The sequence below is a fragment of the Talpa occidentalis genome, unplaced genomic scaffold (genome assembly GCF_014898055.3).
Source record: "Talpa occidentalis isolate TD23 unplaced genomic scaffold, MPIMG_talOcc4v2.1 talOcc4.11, whole genome shotgun sequence".
Taxonomy (NCBI): Eukaryota; Metazoa; Chordata; class Mammalia; order Eulipotyphla; family Talpidae; genus Talpa; species Talpa occidentalis.
The window spans coordinates 40,544,652-40,565,189 of record NW_023601104.1 but is presented as its reverse complement, the minus strand read 5'-3'; the positions used below and the strand labels follow the sequence as shown (position 1 = coordinate 40,565,189).

The 20,538-nt window shown below is 40.8% G+C and overlaps 5 gene segments (V, D, J or C); all 5 read right to left on the bottom strand.

The window, feature by feature from the left end:
* Nucleotides 1–1,302: 1,302 nt before the first annotated feature.
* On the bottom strand, nucleotides 1,303–1,941 carry LOC119238062 (T cell receptor delta variable 1-like). The segment is given in 2 exon segments: nucleotides 1,303–1,616; nucleotides 1,872–1,941. Coding segments are annotated over 2 exon segments (384 nt in total).
* Nucleotides 1,942–7,098: 5,157 nt separating this feature from the next.
* Nucleotides 7,099–7,760, bottom strand: LOC119238061 (T cell receptor delta variable 1-like). The segment is given in 2 exon segments: nucleotides 7,099–7,511; nucleotides 7,712–7,760. Coding segments are annotated over 2 exon segments (462 nt in total).
* A 6,300-nt stretch (nucleotides 7,761–14,060) lies between these two features.
* Nucleotides 14,061–14,614, bottom strand: LOC119238059 (T cell receptor delta variable 1-like). The segment is given in 2 exon segments: nucleotides 14,061–14,380; nucleotides 14,566–14,614. Coding segments are annotated over 2 exon segments (369 nt in total).
* A 1,922-nt stretch (nucleotides 14,615–16,536) lies between these two features.
* Nucleotides 16,537–17,100, bottom strand: LOC119238058 (T cell receptor delta variable 1-like). The segment is given in 2 exon segments: nucleotides 16,537–16,853; nucleotides 17,052–17,100. Coding segments are annotated over 2 exon segments (366 nt in total).
* A 2,230-nt stretch (nucleotides 17,101–19,330) lies between these two features.
* LOC119238057 (T cell receptor delta variable 1-like) lies at nucleotides 19,331–20,065 on the bottom strand. The segment is given in 2 exon segments: nucleotides 19,331–19,821; nucleotides 20,017–20,065. Coding segments are annotated over 2 exon segments (540 nt in total).
* Between the last annotated feature and the right edge of the window lie 473 nt (nucleotides 20,066–20,538).

The window sequence follows — 20,538 nt, the reverse complement described above, 5'->3', positions numbered from 1 at the left end:
TTTGCATTTGCCTTTATGCAGTAGTATAAGATCTGTCGATGAAGTTAATCATATTGGTTAATTGTTTTGTTTAATCATTTAGTTTAATGGAGTAGGTAACATACAAGATATGAGGGAAAAGTTTGACTAGGGGTAAGAACTAGCCCAAAAATGGGTAAATGAACATGACCCTGTTTGTGGGGGTGGATTAGCTTGTTTTTGGCAGTGCACTGGGGCAACCTTGTATTGTCTCAACTTTATTGCAATATATTTCCCAGAATTTGCCCTCTTGTATTTTTTAGGTTAGGGTGGTCACCAAGAGGTTTGTGCAAGATCTGAAGAGCAGCTGTGACACAACAGCCAAGTTTTGCCTTCTGCAGTCTGGTGCAGGCTCCAGGCATGGTGGCAACTCACAAGTGCTACTCCTGCTCTGCCTTTATTTTATTGCTGACCCACCGCCCCACTCCCACTAGGTCTCCTCTCTCACCTTCTCTCTGTCTGACTTTATGTAAAACAAGCTCCTTATTCAGGAGCAAGGCATTGTGGAATGTGTTAAAGCTTCTATAGCCTTTGGCAAGGTCTGCATATAGCAGGATGCAAGTGATATCCACTTCCCCTAAAGGTACCTTCCCTTTGAGCCTGAGGAGATAGGGGCAGACAAATTGTACTTTGTCTTTCTGGTTTCCATGTCTTCATGAGTTCAAGTATATTCTCATAGGCCAGGTTGTCCAGGTTTTTGTCCCCATCCAAGATTCCTTGCAAATGTTACGCTTAGAAATTACTAGCAAATGTAGCTCTATAGTCAGTATAAACACAACATCTTTGTGTCGATTCTCTTACCAGTTCCAGCAATGACGTGTGGTCTAATCCTTATGAACCATCTATTATGCTACATCACTCACTATGGTTCTGCCTCTGGGAATGTATCTTAAGTGACAAAAAACCTAAAAGAAAGGGCTAAGGAAATTATTTCATAATGATCCAGATGACTGGAGCCAGCTTGTGATGTGAGCATCTTCAAGTGCAGCTGCCACTTGAAATTATTGTGGGGCAATTTTTCTCAACATTGGGCAAGTATACACTGTTCTGTGCTGCTGACTTTAACTGAAGAAAGTAAGGCCGAGAATATACTAGAAGAACATTACTCTTGACACCTGTTTCCAAATGGCATAGAAGAAGGTTTTACTCAGAAGCACCCATGATCCAGACCACAGAAGAAACAACCACAGTCACGGCCATTTTCTGTCTGGGATGTGCACGTGTGATTTCAGCTTGGCTTCCTAGCAGAGGTCTTACCCTCGGGTTTTTGTTTAGCTTTTACTATCACTTCAAACACAGTGCATCTCTGAGAGCACAGAAATACAATGCTGAATCTTCCAGTTGCAAGGGTGAAATGATGAGGGAGATGGATTTGTCTGCTTTCTGCAAGTCTATAGAATAGCGACCCTTTACTGCATTGTCCTCATCAGAATCCTGATAAATAAGGTAAGTGATATTTCCATCAGGAAGCTGCTTGTACCAGTAAAGGATGTATGAACGCCAACGTGTTTCATACCGGCACCTCAAGGTGACTGCTGACCCCTCTTTCGTAGATACACTTGGCTGGTCTTGAGTAACATTCTGGGCCACACTGGATCCTGTGGGGAGAATCAGAAAACACAGCTGAGGCAGTGACTAAAATATTGTAAGAATTAGACTAATGTTGTATCCAAAGATAAAGCACACTGAAATCATCACATGTTGGCTTTTCCCCAGGCCTCCTTCCCCATCATCCATGCCAGCACCATGTGCCCAGTGCTATCCTTCCATCCCTACCCCCACCCCCTACACCCGTGCCTAACACCCCCCCCCAACCCCCCGCCGCCGACCCCCGACCTGGCCCCGGGGCCTACCAGAGCAAGTGAAGGCCACCAGGGCCCACAGAAGGCTGGAGGGCACCAAGGGGCGTGTGTGCCCTGACATGTGTGTGCAGTTGTGCCTCCAGTGGGGAGCTCAGTGTCTCTGAGGGCCTGGAAGGGTGTTTATGTAGTTCCTGGGGCTTGATGCTGCTCCCCACACAGGAAACAGGGTTTCTCATGTTGCATTTCCCACCTGGTCATGCACAGATGAGAAAAGAGTTTAGTTCACCCTAATTTTTGACCCTGTCTCCTTGTCTGTTCCTGGTAAATATAAAGCAATGTGAAAGGGAGTGTAGAAAAAGCAAGCAGTATTATAGGTTTGAGCTGAAGGGAAAACAAAGTTGAATCCGTTTACATAATTTCATAATTTTCAGTGGGATAGTTTTGGGACCACATTGAAAATAGATGGATTTTCCCTCCTTGTATCTATTTAATGGTTGTTCATTTACCTTGCCCTTCTTTCTTTATGTGCAGAATCTAATGGAATTTTTAAAATTCACAGATATTTGGCTTTCTCAGTGAACTATCCTACTCAAAGCATTCATGCATCTCTTTCTTCTTCCTTACTGGGTTCTAGGACTCTACTTGCTGCTTCAAAATCAAAATTAAATTGTAAAAGATCAGTCCTCTGACTTTGAAAAGCTATTCAGTTCTTGATGTATTTATTAATTTTTTTAAAAGATTTATTTATTTATTTATACAAGCACTGGGTACAGTCAGAAGCACGGGAAGGTGAGAGAATTCACCAGAGCCAGAGCAGGGAACAGAACAGGAAGACTGATGAAATACACTGCTTTGGGGAGCAGTGGGTGAGGCAGGAGAAGTCTGTCGCGCCATGTGGGACCCTCGCCCATGGGCGGGGATCGAACTGGTGCTGCAGAGGCTGTGGGCAGTTTCGCAGCCCAGTGCTCAACCACTGCACCAGGGGAGGCCCGTATTTATGAAATTATAACAAGAATAACGTTATCTATTGAAATCTGACTCTGAGCAGGGTGCTATACAAGTAGATCACTTAATATGTCACTTGTCCTAGATTGGCCTTGGTGTCATTTTCACCCCATCCCTCCAAAGTGCTCAGTCTCACTTCTTAAATATTGTTGCTGTGTTTTTAATATGTAGTATATGTAATATGAAATATTAACATATAATTAATATGTAATTATAATATGTAATATGAAATCAAATCAAGTTAGCCATCTGATGTCTCCAGACACCATGCTGTCTATACCTCACTACTGCAGAATGTGATGCCTGTAAGATGCACACTCAAGATGTGTCAGCCCCACAGAAATTGTAGCTGAAGTGCTGCACACTGTCACATGATATATAGCTGTCCATTTCCATTTAATTTCATTGTTTCAGTGGATGAATTAATGTAAAAGGGCCAAAATGCAAATAAACAACTGGAAAAGAAAGTGCAGACAGGATCTCTGAAACTGTGACCACTCTTTGGTACAGGTTGCAATAATTAATGGCGGGTGGTGCAGGGAGAGAGTTCAAATTAGCTGGGACATCACCTTTGAGAGCCCCCTTTTTTTTTATTTTATTTTTATATTACCCACACAATTGCAACCCCCTTATTTTGACCCCATTCCCCCCTTTCCCCGCCCCCCATCCTCCATAGTGTGTCTCTGTTTCGTAGTTTGTTGATTTTTATTTTTTCTTTCTTATAGTTATTGTTTTTCCTGGTCCCTTATTTAGGTTTTCTAGATTCTTGCTATGAGTGAGACCATCCGGTATTTTTCTTTTTCTTTCTGGCTTATTTTGCTGAGTATGATCCTTTCCAGCACCTTTGAGGCAGCCTATACCCTGAATTGCAATTTTTGTAACTAAGCTGAGACCATCAATGCCCACAGCTCCTGGGGACAGCGTGAAAGTGGCATTTCCCCCTCCCAAAACCACTCCCAACTCCTCCCCCACCCCCCCACCACACACACATTCATCCTCCCTCCCTGCCCTGTGGCCATGGCCCTGCCGTGTGCCCTGACAGCACAGCTGCAAGATCCTGCATCTTAGACAGTGCTGCCTCTGCTATGTGGTTTCTGGGCCATATTTGAACATGTTATGAAACCAGCTGGGAGACTTGGTCATCCAGCAATTGTTTTGCCTTTGTGTGGCTGACTGAAAAATGATTATATCTGATAAAGAATAGATATAAAGTTCGGTATTAAAGGAAGTTTTGGAGGAGATTCGTTAATAAAAATTTCAAGTTTAGTAATTTAGTCTGTGATAAAGTCTTAGGGTTTATCTGAAACAAATTATGGGTGTGACCATAAATATTCATTCATATTTTGGTTGTTCTCTAGCTGCAAGCTTATTCTAAGGTGAAATGTGCCCACTGGTCCTTGGCTTCCACATAGAGATGGACCAGAAATCACCATCTCTTCCTTCCCGCTTGACCACTAAAACTTAGAAGGGTGAGCATCGCTGAAGCCAATGAAACCAAAATAGACTGTGACTGCTGTCATCTCTTCAGTGATGTATCTGGATGTGGGATGATAACAGCACTGATGAGATATAACTCTGCTTAATTTATTAGAAATTTAGAAATGACACAACCATGGGTCCTTGCATTTAAATATTCACCCATTTTATTGCCAGGTTACACAAATATTATTTGGTGAGACTCTACAACTATTACTGTAGTTATCATGAAAACAATACTTGGCCAGTGTTTTTTATGCAATTAAAATATTAAAAACAATTAATAGTTTAAATGTTTCCAAACTGAAACTATGTCAGCGTCTGGACATTGAAGGAATAGGGATTTTTTACCATTTTATCCTAAAAATTCATCTGCAAAAGAGCTTTATTTAAAATTATCACATTCTAAAAATTCTATTTTTCATTTAACACAACATTGGCATTATACAACAAATGCCAAGTTTTTATCCAGGATAACCTATTACTCTCCTGCCCAACCCAGCCTATATGTTATATTTGTCATTTTGAAGTCAAACACTTTCTTATCTGTGAGGAAAAAATTAAAATCCAGTGTTCCTCCAGAGTCCTTTCTGCAATGGGAAGTTTACTAGTTGGATTCAGCAATAGCAACTCCTATTGGGACCAGGCTTGGGCTGCTTCTTTTTTTATGTTTATTAGTTCTGGGAGATCATATTTCTGCAGTGGTTCTTCAAGATATTGCCATTTTTATTGTTTTACTTAATGATTTATTTGATCTTTTTTATATGTGCTGCATTTGAGTCCTTTTCCAGAGTTAGGTACTGCAAGTATAGTTTTACAGCCTTTCAGTCATTTACCACATTCTTAGAGTGACTTTTAATTTAACAAAGGATTTAAGTTTAAATTCATGTTCATGGGATGCTCACTTGAAAGTCAATTTTATTTAAGCATTTTTTAAAATGTTTTCCTTCAGTGTCTTCTATTCCTTTCAATAAAAAATCATGCATCTTTCTTGATTATGACTCCCAAAACACAATGTATTAATTTTTAATGGATATTGGAAAGATTTTTCCTTCATTTAAATAGACACTTTAAAAACAGATTTCCCTACACACGCACAATGTTTCTGCCAATAACACAGGGATAGTTGCAGAATTCCTGACTCAGCTTTATAGAACTCCAAGCAAAGTACTGCTGAACAGGACTTTGTTTTATGAAAATAACAGTAGCAAGGGCCTCCCTGGTGGTGCAGGCGGTTGGGCGACGCAGTTAAGCTGTACTCAGCCTCTGCAGCCCGGGTTCAATTCCGGCAGGGCGGCGAGAATCCCACATGGCACAGCAGACCTCTCCTGTCTTGCCCATTGTTCCCCTCAGCAGTGTATTTCGTCAGTCTGCCTGTTCTGTTCCCTGCTCTGTCTCTGGTGAATCTTCTCAGCCTCTCGCACACCTGTACTGTACCCCGGTTCTTGCATAAATAAATAAATCTTAAAAAAAAAAAAGAAAGAAAATAGCAGTAACAGTGAATGGAGGTGCTTGCTGTGAGCAAAGAGATTATGCAATGGGCTATGGAGAAAGTAGTTATAACTATCAGTTATAATCACGCGATGATTTGAAGAAATAATTATGAAATTCTTTCGTATCATCATATAAATATATTTCTATGTATATTAACCATTTTTCACTCCTCTTTCCATTTGCCTCTGTGTATCTAATTAGCATAAGATGGTTACTTACTAAGATAATCACAGTGTCAAGGCAATGTAAAATTGCAGGATATCCATGGGAGAGTGTGACTAAGCAAAAAGGAGTAAGGACTTTGCCCAACTGTGAATAAATGTGATTGGTCCTCTCCGCCAGCAAGCTTTAGCTTGTTTTGATAGGGCACAGTGGTACCTTTGTATTGTGTCAACTTAACTTTCTGGAAATATATTTTTCAGAATCAGCTTCCTTGTATTGGGTTAAGGTTCATCCCAAAGATGTCTGTGCAAGATCTGGAGGGCAGCTGTGACCCAGCAGCCATGTTTTGACTTCTGCAGGCTGGTGCAGGCTCCGGGCACCGTGGCAACTCTAACACGCTCCTCCTGCTCTGCCCTTCATCTTATTGCTGACTCACAGCCCCCACTCCCACCAGTCTCCTCTCTCAGCTTCTCTCTGTCTTGGGCCAGGTCTGCATGTAGCCTCATGCAAAATGATACCCACTACATGAAATTGAGCAGGTCAGAGACAGAGGAATTTGATTTGCCTTATTGGGTTCAAATTGTCCTCAGGGGTTCTACAATAGTACATACTTACAGGTCAGTGTGTGTGTACATTTGTGCACATGCAAGTTTCCATTCCAAATATTACCCTAAACTATTGTACAGCCAATACAGGCTGTATAGCCAATTCAAATACAACCATTTCGCACAGATTTTTCCACCAGTTCCAGCAATTACATGAGGGCTAAGCTTGTGATTAATCTTTTATTTTACATCACCCCTGACAGTTCTGCTTTTCTGATTATACCTTAGATGACACAAAGCTTAACAGGAAAATGTTAAGGAAATGATCATCCTTAATGTTACAGATGACTAGACCCACTTTTTTAAGTGAGCATCTTGAAGTACCACTGGCCTTGAAATTTTATGGGGAAGTTAATTCAGCATTAGACAATATACATGTGTTCTGGATGATTGATTTGAAGTCAAAACTTCATGACTTAGAATGTATTAGAAGAAAGTTACTCTGGACACCTGCTTCTAAATGACATAGAAAGAGGTTTTACTCAGAATCCAATTCTTTGAAAAGACCATGTATGGAGCAACCACAGGCACTGCCATTACCTGTCTGGGACCTGCAGGTGTAATTTCAGCTTGGGCTCTGAGGAGGGCTCTTGTTTTTCTTGAGGTCTGGGTTTTTGTTTGGCTTTTACTGTCCCCTCAAGCACAGTGGGTTCCCAGAGAGCACAGAAGTACTTTGCTGAATCATCCAGTTGTAAGGATTTAATGGTGAGGGAGATGGCTTTCTCTGCTTTCTGGAAGTTTATAACATAGGGACCCTTTTCTTCATTTTTGGTAGAAGAAGAAGACTGATGAATAAGGTAATCCATCTTTCCATCAGGAAGCTGCTTGTACCAATAAAGATAGTAGTTATTCCAACTTGTTTCATACTGACAGTTGAGGGTGACTGTTGACCACTCTTGCTTGGCTATAACTGACTGCTTTTGGTGCACTTTCTGGGCCATGCTGGATCCTGTAAGGAAATCAGAAAACAGAGCTGATGCATTGAATAAGATATTATAGAATTAGAATAATCTGATACAAAAACAAACCACATTGAAATCATCCCATGCTGGCTTTTCCCCAGTCCTCTGTTCCCCCTCATCCATGCAAGCACCCTGTTCCTGGTGCTGTCCTTCCATCCTCCCCATCCCCACCTGGCCCTGGGCCTACCAGAGCAGGTGAAGGCCACCAGGGCCCACAGCAGGCTGGAGGGCACCATGGGGTGTGTGTGCCCTGACACGTGTGTGCACTTGTGCCTCCAGCTGAGAGCTAAGTGACTCTGAGAGCCTGGAAGGGCATTTATGTAGTTCCTGGGGTGATGTTGCTCCCCACACAGGAAACAGGGTTTCTCATGTTGCATTGCCCACCTGGTTATGCAAAGATGAAAAAAAGTCTTACTTTTCCTAGACTTTGACTTTGTCTACTTCTCTTCCTGGTAATTAAGTGAGGCTGGATGTGAAAAAGCAATTAGTATTACAGGTTTGAGCAGGAGGATAGAATCAGTGGAATAGTATTGATGCCCTTTGATAAACAGAATTTACTATGTATTTTGTCCTTCTTGTATCTAATTAATGGTCATTCATTTTACCTTGCACCCATTTATCTCCATACTGAATATAAGACCTTTTTAGCAAATTCAAAAAACAACGTCTGAGTGGAGACTATCCTATTCACAGCAACTACCCCAGGTGTCTTTGTTCTCTCTTACTGGGTCTTAGGGCTCTGCTTAAGTTCTATAATGAATGAAGCTGCTTCAAAAGTGATGATTAAAGATCAGCCCTTCTGACTTTCAAAAATATGTTTTATTGACAACCGTAAAGATGGTCCGTGATAGTAACTGTGATATCGTATGGCAACAGTCTTCAGGCTCACCTTGGTTTCCTCACATGCCACGTGAAGCCACAGAAGCTCTGGTGAGGTTATGGTGTTTCCTATTCTCCCTCCCTCTACTCTCTTGTTAATAACTTTTCTCTTATTAACGCTGCATTCTTCAGTCTCAAGAAAATCACGGCAATCACACACGCGTATATACACACCCGTGTGTGTATATACATATACACACATATAGCATATATATATATATAGTATTGCAAATTTCTTTCACGTGTATAATTTTATATAACTATAAAACAATAACCAGTCACCGTGCTGCTCATTGTATCCTAAGACTTAGAACTGGAATTTTGTAACTTGTAACCAGCTTCAACCATTTTGCCTATACTGTGAAATGCTATTGGGATTTGGGGAGGGACTGCCTTCCTAATGGGGGGCAGAACCAACGTACAAGATCCAGACAGAAATAATTGAGAACAGACATAGCCATGCAAACCAAGCCATGTGACTTCCCTGTTTAGGTTCTCAGCCAGATGCCTGCAGTGTATCCGGAGGAGTGCAGGGGGGAGCTGGAACCACAATCTGAATCTGCAGTGGAATCTAACATCAGTATTGACCTCATTTTTAATATGATCATAAGTGTCATGGTCTGTCATGTTTCCTACTATTCAGGGGAAATCGGCTCATCAAGCATACTGTATAGAGACATGGGTGGCTTAGGAGAACATGTTGGGAACACTAAGCAGTGTCCCCTACAATGGTTTATTTTTCTCAATCAGTGACTCTTGTTCCCTTTCAGGGTGCTTTGATAATGCACTAAAGACAGAAGAGTAGACAATCACATTTAACACAGAAAAGCCTCCCAGCTTACACAACAAATGTCGTTTTTTTCCAGGTAACCTTATTATTCTGCAACCCAAACCAGCCTATGTCTTATATTTGTCATTTTGAAGTCAATCACATTCATAACTGCGAGGGAAAAAAAAATCTTTTTTTTTAAAAGATTGCTTTGTTTATTTATACACGCACTGGGTACAGTCAGAAGTGAGAGAATTCACCAGAGCCAGAGCGGGGAGCAAAGCAGGCAGAAGGACCCCAGTGCACTGCTGGGGGGAGCGACGGGCGGCAGGGGAGGTCTGCGCGCCATGCGGGACCCTCCTCCAGTGGCCGGGGAGCAGCCGGGGATCGAACCGGCGCTACAGAGTCTGTGGGCAGCTTCCCAACCCAGTGCTCAACAGCTGCACCACCGGGGAGGCCCATAATTGCGAGGAAAAAATTTAAAATCAGATTAAAAATCTGCAGTGGTAAGCTCACTAACTACTCAGCAACAGCAGCTCCTATAGGCGCCAGGGCTTGCCACAGTGTAGCCAGGGAACACTGGAGGCAGCAGGAGGCCAGTGTCAGGCTCACAAAACATTTCACACACCAGGGGGCACACTTCAGCAAAGAGCTGCTTTCCTTCCTGGTGCTTGGAGTGTGCTGGAGCCTGGTTCTCAGGAAGCCAGAGTTAGCTCAAGACTGCCCCAAGTAGTGACATTTGAATATAGACACGAAGGAAGTTGGGGTGTACACCATACAGACATTTGGGGGATGACATTACAGGCAGAGGGTGAAGGCATGGGGCAAAGTTATGATAGGAAAAAATGTTTGTAGTGTTTTAGGAATAATATCTCCTTTCTTCATACCCCTTATTCGTTCCAGCACAAAATTGTGAAGACTGGTTAAATCATTCAGCACAATTAATGAGGAGTGAATGATTTCCTCATCTATTGATTCTGTGGCAATTTGTACCTAGATATGGCATTTTCTTTTCTAGTTGTTCAGCTTTTGGGGGGGGGGGGTGCATGGATGTGTGTGTTTCAGGTGAAACCAGAAATGTCACTGTCACTGAGATTTCCAGTCACCCTGTCCTGAGGTCAGTTGATTGTCATCTTAGTATCAAGTGCCTCCCCCCATGTTTATTAGCTGTGGGATATCATACTTCTCACTTGGTTTTTCAAGTTTTTGCCAAATTCATTGTTTCCTTTTCTTATCGATTATGTATACATTTTAGATGTTCAAAATTTGAATTTATTTAATAGTATGTGCATTGACTTTCCACATTCTTAGTGATATTTAACAAAGAATTTGAAATGATACTTTCCTGTTTATGAGGAGGTAGCTTGAAAGTTTTATTTCCTGTAGATAAGCATTTCATCTGTTTTCATCTGTTACTTGTGATTTTTCATGAGGCATCATTCTTGATTTTGTTTCCCAGAGAACAAAGTATTGATTTTCTCTGGAAATTTAAAAGAATCTCCTACCCTCTCCCACCTGATAAAAAGACAGTTTGAATATGGATTTCCCCTTGTTTGGGCAATCTTTCTGCCACAGGTGAGCTTGTAAAATTCCTTACTCAACTTTCTGGCATTCCATGTAAGAAATAAGAAACTTGTTTTATATAAAAGTCAAGTAGAGCAGAAAATGGAGGTGCTGACTATGGGCAAAGAGACTATGCAATGGTGAATGGAAGAGCTGGTTATAAATAACAGCTACAAGTATACAATTTATCGGAAAATAGTTTTGAAATGCTTTTATTTTGAGATACATATATTTTGATATACATTTTGATATACATATATTGTGTACCATACCTATTTTCACTCCCATTACACATTTGCTTATGTGCAGTAGCATAAGAGGTGCTAATTAAAGTTAATCATATTGGATAATCATATTGGTTCATTATAAAGTGAACAGAGTGGTTAAACTACAAAGTAGCAATGGAGAGTGGATCATCAAGAAGGGGTTTAGAACTTTGTCCAAAGATGGATAAAGAACTTGATGCTCTCACTATCACTGCTGTGGGTGATGTGTCTGTAAATACGTCTTTGATGTGCATATCATGGAGTGTTTGGCCTATATTTCCTTCTATGTATTTTATGGTTTCAGGTCTTATGAGAGCATGGAAGGACGTTTATGTAGTTCCTGGGGATTGACGCCACTCCCTCAAGCAGGAAATATGGTTTCTTATGCTGCATTACCCACCTAGTTATGCAAAGATGAGAAGAGAGTCTGACTCACTACAAAGTTTGATTTTGTTTACATCTGATTACCTGGCAACTGAGTGAGGCAGTAAGTGAACAGTGGCATTAAAAAGGCAATTTTTATTTCAGGTTTGAGCTTAAAGATCATTCATTTCCTTGCAATCATTTTTCTCCATCCAGAATCTAATGAAATTTTCCAAAAATTCACAGATCAGTGGTTTTCTCAGTGAAGGCTATCCTACTCAAAATAATGAATGCATGCATCTCTTTCTTCTTCCTTCCTGGTTTCTGGGGCTCTGCTTAAGTTTTACAATAAATGAAGCAGCTTCAAATTCAAAAATCAAATGACAAAAGATCAGTCCTTCTGACTTTTAAAAGCTATTTAGTTCTTTTGTGTTTATGAAATTATGACTGGCATAAAAGAGTTTCTTTTGAAATCTGACACCGAGATTTATTTGTTACACTCTGAAGAGGATGAGGGTGTGCAATACTGTTGTTACACTAGCAGATTGCATGTATAACTTGAATATAGTATTCTCTTATGCTGACCATGCGTTCTAACTGGGCTTTCCTCTACTTCAACCCTGTATGTTTCAGCCTGAAGAAATCTGCTGCAACCAGATCTCTATACTATGCCAAATTGCTTACATATAGAACTAAGAAGCAATCCTTGTCCCTTCTGTTTCTGAAGTGGTAGCCACTTTTGGAATGATTCCATTAATGTGTTTCTAAATTTTAGACTCATATATCACAAAACAATACATTATATTACATTTTTGAGATTTCTCATAGTGTCATGTAGTATGCACTTACTCTGATTTTTTTTGCATCCACATTTTATTTATAAGATTTAGCTAAGAAAATACATATAGATCTACTTCTTCACTTGTAACACTATATTGTTTTACCGTAGTATAAATAATCCATTATCCATTTCACTATTGACTGGTTACAGTTATATTTAAATAGGGATCTAGTGGACAACCTTGTCTCTATTTGTGTAGATCTATTTCTGTGCACAGACTCGGTGTCCTAAAATTATTATGGAACTCTTTTAATAATTCTTTTAATATCATAATTCTAGTGTTGTTGTATCTGAAGTGAACAATATTTCTGTGAAAACCACCAGGTGAACTTGTAGAATTCTTTATTCTACTCTATAAGCTTCCACTAATCATGGTTCCTGAATAAGGAGCTTGCTTTAAATAAAAGTGTGGTTTAGCAGTGAGTGGAGGTGCTTGCTTTGGGCAAAAGATTATTGAATAGGTAATGGTAGAGGTAGTTATATTTGCTAGCTAAAATTTCATGACCATTTGCAGAAATAGTTAAAATTCATTTTTATTTTTCATATAAATATATGTATATATATTAACCATTTTTATACTCCTTTTCCATTTGCTTGTATGCAGAGACATATGATGTGCTCATTAAAGCTAATCATATTGGTTAATAATGAATTTAACACAGCTGTTAAACTACAGGAGATATATGGGAGAGTATGACTCAGCAAGAAGAGCAATGAAATTTGTCCAATTGGATAAACGAACTTCAAATGTTTGGGAAAAGGGTTACCTTGTTTATGGCAGGGCACTGTGGTATCTTGTGTTGCCTCAACTTAACTTTCTGGAAATGAATTTCCTAGAATTTACTTTTATGTATTATTTTGGGTCAGTTTGACTGTAAAGACATGTGTAAGATCTGGGGGACAGCTGTGACCCAGCAGCCATGTTTTGTCTTCTGCAAGCTGCTGCAGGCTCCAAGCACAGTGGCAACTGACAGGTGCTGCTCCTGCTCTGCCCCTCATCTTATTGCTGACCCACAGCCCCGCCCCCACCAGGTCTCCTCTCTCAGCTTCTCTCTGTCTTGGGCCAGGCCTGCCTGTAGCAGGATGCAAGTGATACCCACTTCCCCTGCAGGTGCCCACCCCATGTTTGAGGAGGTGAGAGAAACAAGTTGTAGTTTGACTGTCTGAATTCCATTGTCCTCATTGTCTCACAGTTAGTTTGTCCACGCTTTTGCTCACTTCCAAGGTTTTTTCCCAAATATTACTCTGGCTGATTTATAGAAAATTCAAAGTCTACAGAAAATATAAATACAAAGGGTTTCCATAGATTTTTCCCCAGTTTCAGCAATGATATGATTATAATTAATTGATTATAGTGATATGATATTATAATGATATTGATTATAATGATATGATTATAATTAATCTCTTATTGTACACTCACTCACAGTGGTTCTGCTTCTCTGAGTATATCTTAATTGACACAAAGCCTAAGAGGAAAGGCCTAAGGAAACGATTTTCATGATGATTCCAAATGACTAGGCCCGGCTTGTGGTGTGAGCATCTTAAAGGGGAGTGGTTACTTGAGATGAGTATGGGGCAATGTTTTCAATGTTTGGCAACCGTACACATGTTCTGTCTTACTGAACAATTTTAAGCCAAAAATTCAAAACTGAAAACGTGTTACGAAAAAGTACTCTGGACACCTGTTTCCAATGACATAGATGTAAGTTTTACTTGGAAGTCACCCCCTGATCCAGACCACAGAAGCAGCAGCCACAGTCACTGCCATTGTGTCTGGGTGTGCAGGTGTGATTTCAGCTTGGCTCCTGAGCAGAGGTCACCCTTTTTGAGCTCTGGGGTTTTTGTTCACCTTTTACTGAACCTTCAAACACAGTGGGTCCCAGAGAGCACAGAAATACATTGCTGAATCATCCCATTGTAAGGGTGCAATCGTGAGGGAGATGGTTTTCTCTGCTTTCTGGAAGTTTATAGAATAGCGACCTTGTACTGCATTAATGTTAGAAGAAGACTGACGAATAATGTAAGTCATCTTTCCATCAGGAGGCTGCTTGTACCAGAAAAGGTAGTATGCACTCAGGCTTGTTTCATACCGGCACTTCAGGGTGATTGCTGACCCCTCTCGCGAGACTGTAGCTGGCTGGTCTTGAATAACTCTCTGGGCCACACTGGATCCTGTAGAAGAAAATCAGATAATACAAGTGATGCAGTGAATAAAATCTGATAAGAATTAGCCTAATTTTGTGCCCAAACAAAACCACATTGAAATCATCACACGCCTGCTTTCCCCAGTCCTTCCTCCTCCCTGTACCCAGTCCTATCCTTCCATCCTCCCCACCCCCGCCTGGCCCCGGGCCTACCAGAGCAGGTGAAGGCCACCAGGGCCCACAGCAGGCTGGAGGGCACCATGGGGCGTGTGTGCCCTGACACGTGTGTGCAATTGTGCCTCCAGCTGAGAGTTCAGTGTCTCTGAGGGCCTGGAAGGGTGTTTATGTAGTTCCTGGAGGTGCTGAATCTCCCCACACAGGAAATAGGGTTTCTCATGTTGCATTGTCCACCTGGTTATGCACAGATGAGAGAAGAGTCTGGCTTATCTCAAACTTGAACTTTGACTACTTGTCTTTTCCTGGTAATATGTGAGGCAGTAGATGAGAAGGGACAGGAAAAGCAATTACTTTATAGTTGAACTGAACAGAATGAATTTTTAATCATTTGACATACATATATAGATGGACACTCATTAGGGCTTATGTTTTCATTTCTGTAAAGACTGAAAACATTAAGTGTGTTTCCCCCATGTTTATTAGCTATGGGCTATGTGACGTCTGAAGTGTTATTCACAATCTTGTCATTTTTATACTTTCCATTTACATTGACTTCTATGAGTATTTTATATATTCTGCATTTGAGTCCTTTTCCAGAAATATGCTTTGCAGGTGTTTTTTAATACTCTGCATTAACTTTTGACATTCTTGACTGTGACTTTTCACAATGATAATAAAATTATACTTGCTCATGGGAAATTAGCTCAACAATTGTATTTATTTTATTTAAGCAATTTAAAAATGCTTTTCTGTAGTGACTTCTACTACTTCTGAAGAAAAGTCAGGCATCATTCTTGATGTGTTTCCCAGAACGTGATGTACCAATTTTTTTTGACTGTTGATAAGATCCTCCCCTCAACTTAAAAATACTTTGAATATGAATTTTCCTTTCATGCCTGCAATGTTTCTGCCAGGTGAGAGGAGTGGACTTGCAGAATTTCTTATTAAGGTTGAAAGGAATTCCATGCACTTTTGTTCCTGAAAAGGAGCTTGTTCTGTATCAAATTCAGGAATAGCACTGATGGTGGTGCTAGCTATGAGCAAGGAGATTATGCAGTGGGTAATGGAAGAAGTAGTTATAATAACCACTACGATCACATGATGATCTGCAGAAATAGTTGGGAAAACTCTTTTTCAATATAATTATAGTAACCATTTCTTACTCCCTTTCACCATTTGCATATATGCAGTAGATTGAGATTTGCTGATTAAAGTTAATCATATTGGTTAATTATTTTGGTTAATCATAAAGCCAGTTGCATGAGGTCTAACATTGAGATTCATCTCTTATTCTACGTCACTCACGGTGTTTCAGCTTCTTCGATTATATCTTAGTGGACACAAACCCTAAGTGCAAAGGGCTCAGAAAAATATTTACATGACAATCCACATTACTAGATATAGCCTGTGCTGTGAAAATCTTTATATGCAGCTACCACTTGAAATTATTGTGGGGCAAGTTTTTTCTTCTTCTTTCTTTTTCTTTTTTTTTGTGTAGGAGAAGTTGGTGTAGGTCAGAAGTGGGAGGGCTGAGAAGATTCACCAGAGACAGAGTGGGGAACAGAATGCAGATCTACTGAAATACACTGCTGAGGGGAGCAGTGGGCAAGACTGGAGAGATCTACTGCGTCATGTGCGTCAGTTCCCTGGCAAGGAATTAAATTCAGGCCATAGCGGTGATCGTGCTGAGACTTAACCCATAGGTCAGCAGGGAGGCCCTTAGAGCAAGTTTTTTCAACTTTAAACAATACACACATGTTTGTATGATTGATTTTAAGTCAAAATGTCTTGCCTGAGAATGCATTAAAAGAAGGTTAATTTGGACAACTCCTTCCAAATGACATAGAAGGAGGTTTTACTCAGAAGTATCCCCTGATCCAGACCACAGACAAAGCAACCACAGTCACTGCCATCGCCTCTCTGGGAGGTGCAGGTGTGATTTCAGCTTGGCTCCTGAGCGGAGGTCTCACCCTTCTTGAGCTCAGGGTTTTTGTTCAGCTTTTACTCTCACTTCAAACACAGTGCATCACTGAGAGCACAGAAATACATTGCGGAGTCGTCCAGTAGCAAGGGTGAAATGGTGAGGTAATTGTATTTGTCTGCTTTCTGGAAGTTTATAGAATAGCGACCATTTTTTGCACTGTTACCAGAAGATGAACGGTGATAAATAAGGTATGTGATCTTTCCATCAGGAAGCTGCTTGTACCAATAAAGGACGTAGTTACTCCAACTTGTTTCATACCGACACCTCAGGGTGACTCTTGACCCCTCTTGTTTGGATATAGCTGGTTGGTCTTGGATAACTTTCTGGGCCTCACTGGATCCTGTGGGGGAAATCAGAAATCAGAGCTGATACAGAGAATATACTATTATAGAGTAGATTAATTTTGTGCCCAAAGAGAAAGCACATTGAAATCATCACATGCCTTCTTTCCCAGTGCTCCCTCCCCCTCATCCATGCAAGCACCCTGTGCCTGGTGCTGTCCTTCCATCCTCCCCACCCCACATGGCCCTGGGCCTACCAGAGCAGGTGAAGGCCACCAGGGCCCACAGCAGCCTGGAGGGCACCATGGGGTGTGTGTGCCCTGACACGTGTGTGCAGTTGTGCTTCCAGCTGAGAACTCACTGTCTCTGAGATCCTGGAAGGGCGCATATGTAGTCCCTGGGGCCTGCTGCTCCCCACACAGGAAGTGGGGTTTCTTAGGTTCTATTGACTGCCGGGTCATGCAAAGATGAGAAGAGTCTGGCTCCCCCAAACCTTTTTATTGTTACTTGTCCCTCCCTGATAACTTAGGAAGCAGTACATAAAAAGAGTCATGGAAAAAGGAATTCATATTATAGACTTGAGTTATGGGAAAATGAAGATTGAATCTTTGATAATTCTGAGTGCAATAATTTGAGGGACTCAGTGAAAATAGAATGTTTTATGAATTTTCCCCTCCCTGCAAGTACTTAACAATCATTCATTTACCTTGTATTCATTTCTCTCTATTCAGACTCTAATTAAATTTTTTTTAACAGAAATTCACAGATCTGAGACTTTCTCAGTGAAGATTAACTTATTCAAAACAATTAGTGTGTCTCTTTCTTCTTCCTACTGAGTTGTAGGGCTCATTAAAGTTTTACAATAAACAAAGGTGCTTCAAATGAAAATGAAATGATGAAAGATTAGTTCTTTTGAATTTAAAAAGTTATTCGGTTTTGTGTGTTGATGAAAATAACAGGAATAACATACTATCTTTTGAATCTGACACTGAGTTTTATTCATTATATTCTGAGGAAAGTCAGGGTCTTTTGTTGTACAAATAGAGACATTAGCAAATCATGTGTCCTAGAATGACTTGGGTGTCATATATTTTAATCCCATTGGGCCAGAGTACTCATCTCCCTTGTTCAATCCCATGGCTGAATTTTTTTGTTACTTTGTTATATCAAATCAAGATAAGTTTGCTAATCCTCAATTGGCACAGTGCTGTCTAATCCACTCCTACAATGTGCTATCTGTAATGTGCACCACTTAGTACATGTGAACCCATAGAAGTTGTTATCTGAAGTGCTACTCCTGTTGCAAGATCCCCTATTAAGTAGCTGTCATTTCCCATTGATTTCATGGTTTCAGTGTGTGAATTAATATAAAAGGATCAAAGGTAAGTTAGACAACTGGGAATAAATGATCGAGTCTCTGAAATATGAGGATTCTCTGCTATGGGTCAAAACAACTCACATCTGGGTGGTTCAGGGAGAAAGTTCTAATTAGTTGAGATATCTACTCTGGCCCCACTTCACCTCTGAGTACAACAGGCAACTGATGACTGCTTGCAATTTTTGTAACTGAGCTGAGGAGACCATCATTGCTCAGAGCAACATTAGGGGGAAATGAAGGCAGCATTCCCCTCCTGGGTCGATGACCCTGCCCTGTGCCTGACAGCACAACTGCAAGTTCTGCAGCTCACACAGTGCTGCCCGTGAGTGTGGTTTCTCTGGGCCATGTCTGAATGTGTCAGGACACCCTTTGGGAGATTTGGTCTTTCTTTGTGATTATAATAATAGATTATATCTGGTAAAGCACAGGCATATAGTTCCTATGACAGGATATGTGGAAGAGATTGTTTACTTAAAATTTTCAAGTTTAGTGAATTAATCTGTGATAAGATGTAGAACATATAAGCAACAAATTTATGAGTGTGATGGGAAATACTCATGCATATTTTGGTTCTTCTCTTGCCTCCAAGCTACTTCTAAGGTGAAATGTGCCCCCGGTCCTTGCCTTCCACATAAGAGACAAACAAGTCACCATGCATTTCCTCCTACTCAGCCACCGAGTCATGAAATAGCAGCATCAGCCAAACAAATGAAATGAAAATCCATCTTGTGACTAACGTATTGCAGACTGAATGGCAACATCAATAAAATCATATTCATTGTTGACATAGCACTGCTTAATTTATTAGAAGTTCTAAGAAAAGCCCATGGGGCCTCTTAGTTCAAACATTCAGCCATGTTGGTTCAGCAGCCCCCAAGCACTATTTGGCATGAGTCTATAGCTCTTCTTATATTTACCATAAAGGGAAAAATATCGCCCCAAGTGCTAAGAGGAAAGCATTAACACAAAGGGTGCAAGAAATGATTTTCATGACAATTCCAGATGAGTAGACCCACCTTGTAATGTGAAAATATTTCAGTACAGCTTTTACTTGAAATTATTGTGGTGCAAGTTTTCCAATATTGAGAAAATGTACATATTCTCTGTAAGACTAATTTGAAGTAAAAAATTCATGACTGAGAATGTGTTAAAAGATAATTACCCTGGACACCTGTTTCCATATGACATGGATGGAGGTTTTACTAAGAATTCAATCCCCTGAGCTAGACCATGGAAGAGGCAGCCACTGTCACTTCCGTTGCTTTCTGCTTGGCTGCCTAGCAGAGGTCCTACCCTGCCTGAGCTCTGGTGTTTTTGTTCAGCTCTTACTATCACCTCAAACACAGTGGGTTCCCGGAGAGCACAGAAATACATTGCTGAATCATCCATTTGCAAGAGTGAAATGGTGAGGGAGATGGTTTTGTATGCTTTCTGGAAGTTTATAGAATAGCGACCCTGTACTGCATTAATGTTAGAAGAAGAAGGCTGATGAATCATGTAAGTGATCTGTCCATCAGGATGTTGCTTGAACCAATAAAGGTAGTATATACTCCAACTTGTTTCATACCAACACCTCAGGGTGACTGCTGACCCCTCTCTCGAGGATATAGCTGGCTGGTCTTGAATAATTTTCTGGGCCACACTGGAGCCTGGGGAGGAAAATACAAGTGATACAGTGAATAAAATCCTACAAGAATTACACTAATTTTGTGCCCAAACATAAAGCACATTGAAATCATCACATACCTGCTTTTCCCCAGTCCTCCTTCCCCCTCATCCATGCAAGCACCCTATGCCCAGTGCTGTCCTCCCATCCTCCCCACCTCGCCTGGCCCGGGGCCTACCAGAGCAGGTGAAGGCCACCAGGGCCCACAGCAGGCTGGAGGGTGCCATGGGGACGTGTGTCCTGACACGTGTGTGCAGTTGTGCCTCCAGCTGAGAGCTCAGTGTCTCTGAGGGCCTGGAAGGGTATTTATGTAGTTCCTGGGGGTGATGCTGCTCCCCACACAGGAAATAGGGTTTCTTGTTGCATTGCCCACCTGGGTATGCAAAGATGAAAGAGTCTGGTTTATTCCAAATTTGGACTTTGATTACTTGTCTTTCCCTGTAATATTGTAAGGCAGTACATGAGAAGGGACATGAATAAAACAATTAGTTTACAGATTTGAGCTGAAGAAAATGAATTTTTAATCACTTGACATACATACACAGATGGAACACTCGCATGGCGTTACATTTTCATTTCTATAAAGACTGATAACAATAAGTTTTTCCCCCTATATTTATTAGCTATGGGTTATTAGACTTCTGAAGTGTTCTTCCAATCTTGCCATTTTTATACTTTCCATTTATATTGATTTCTATGA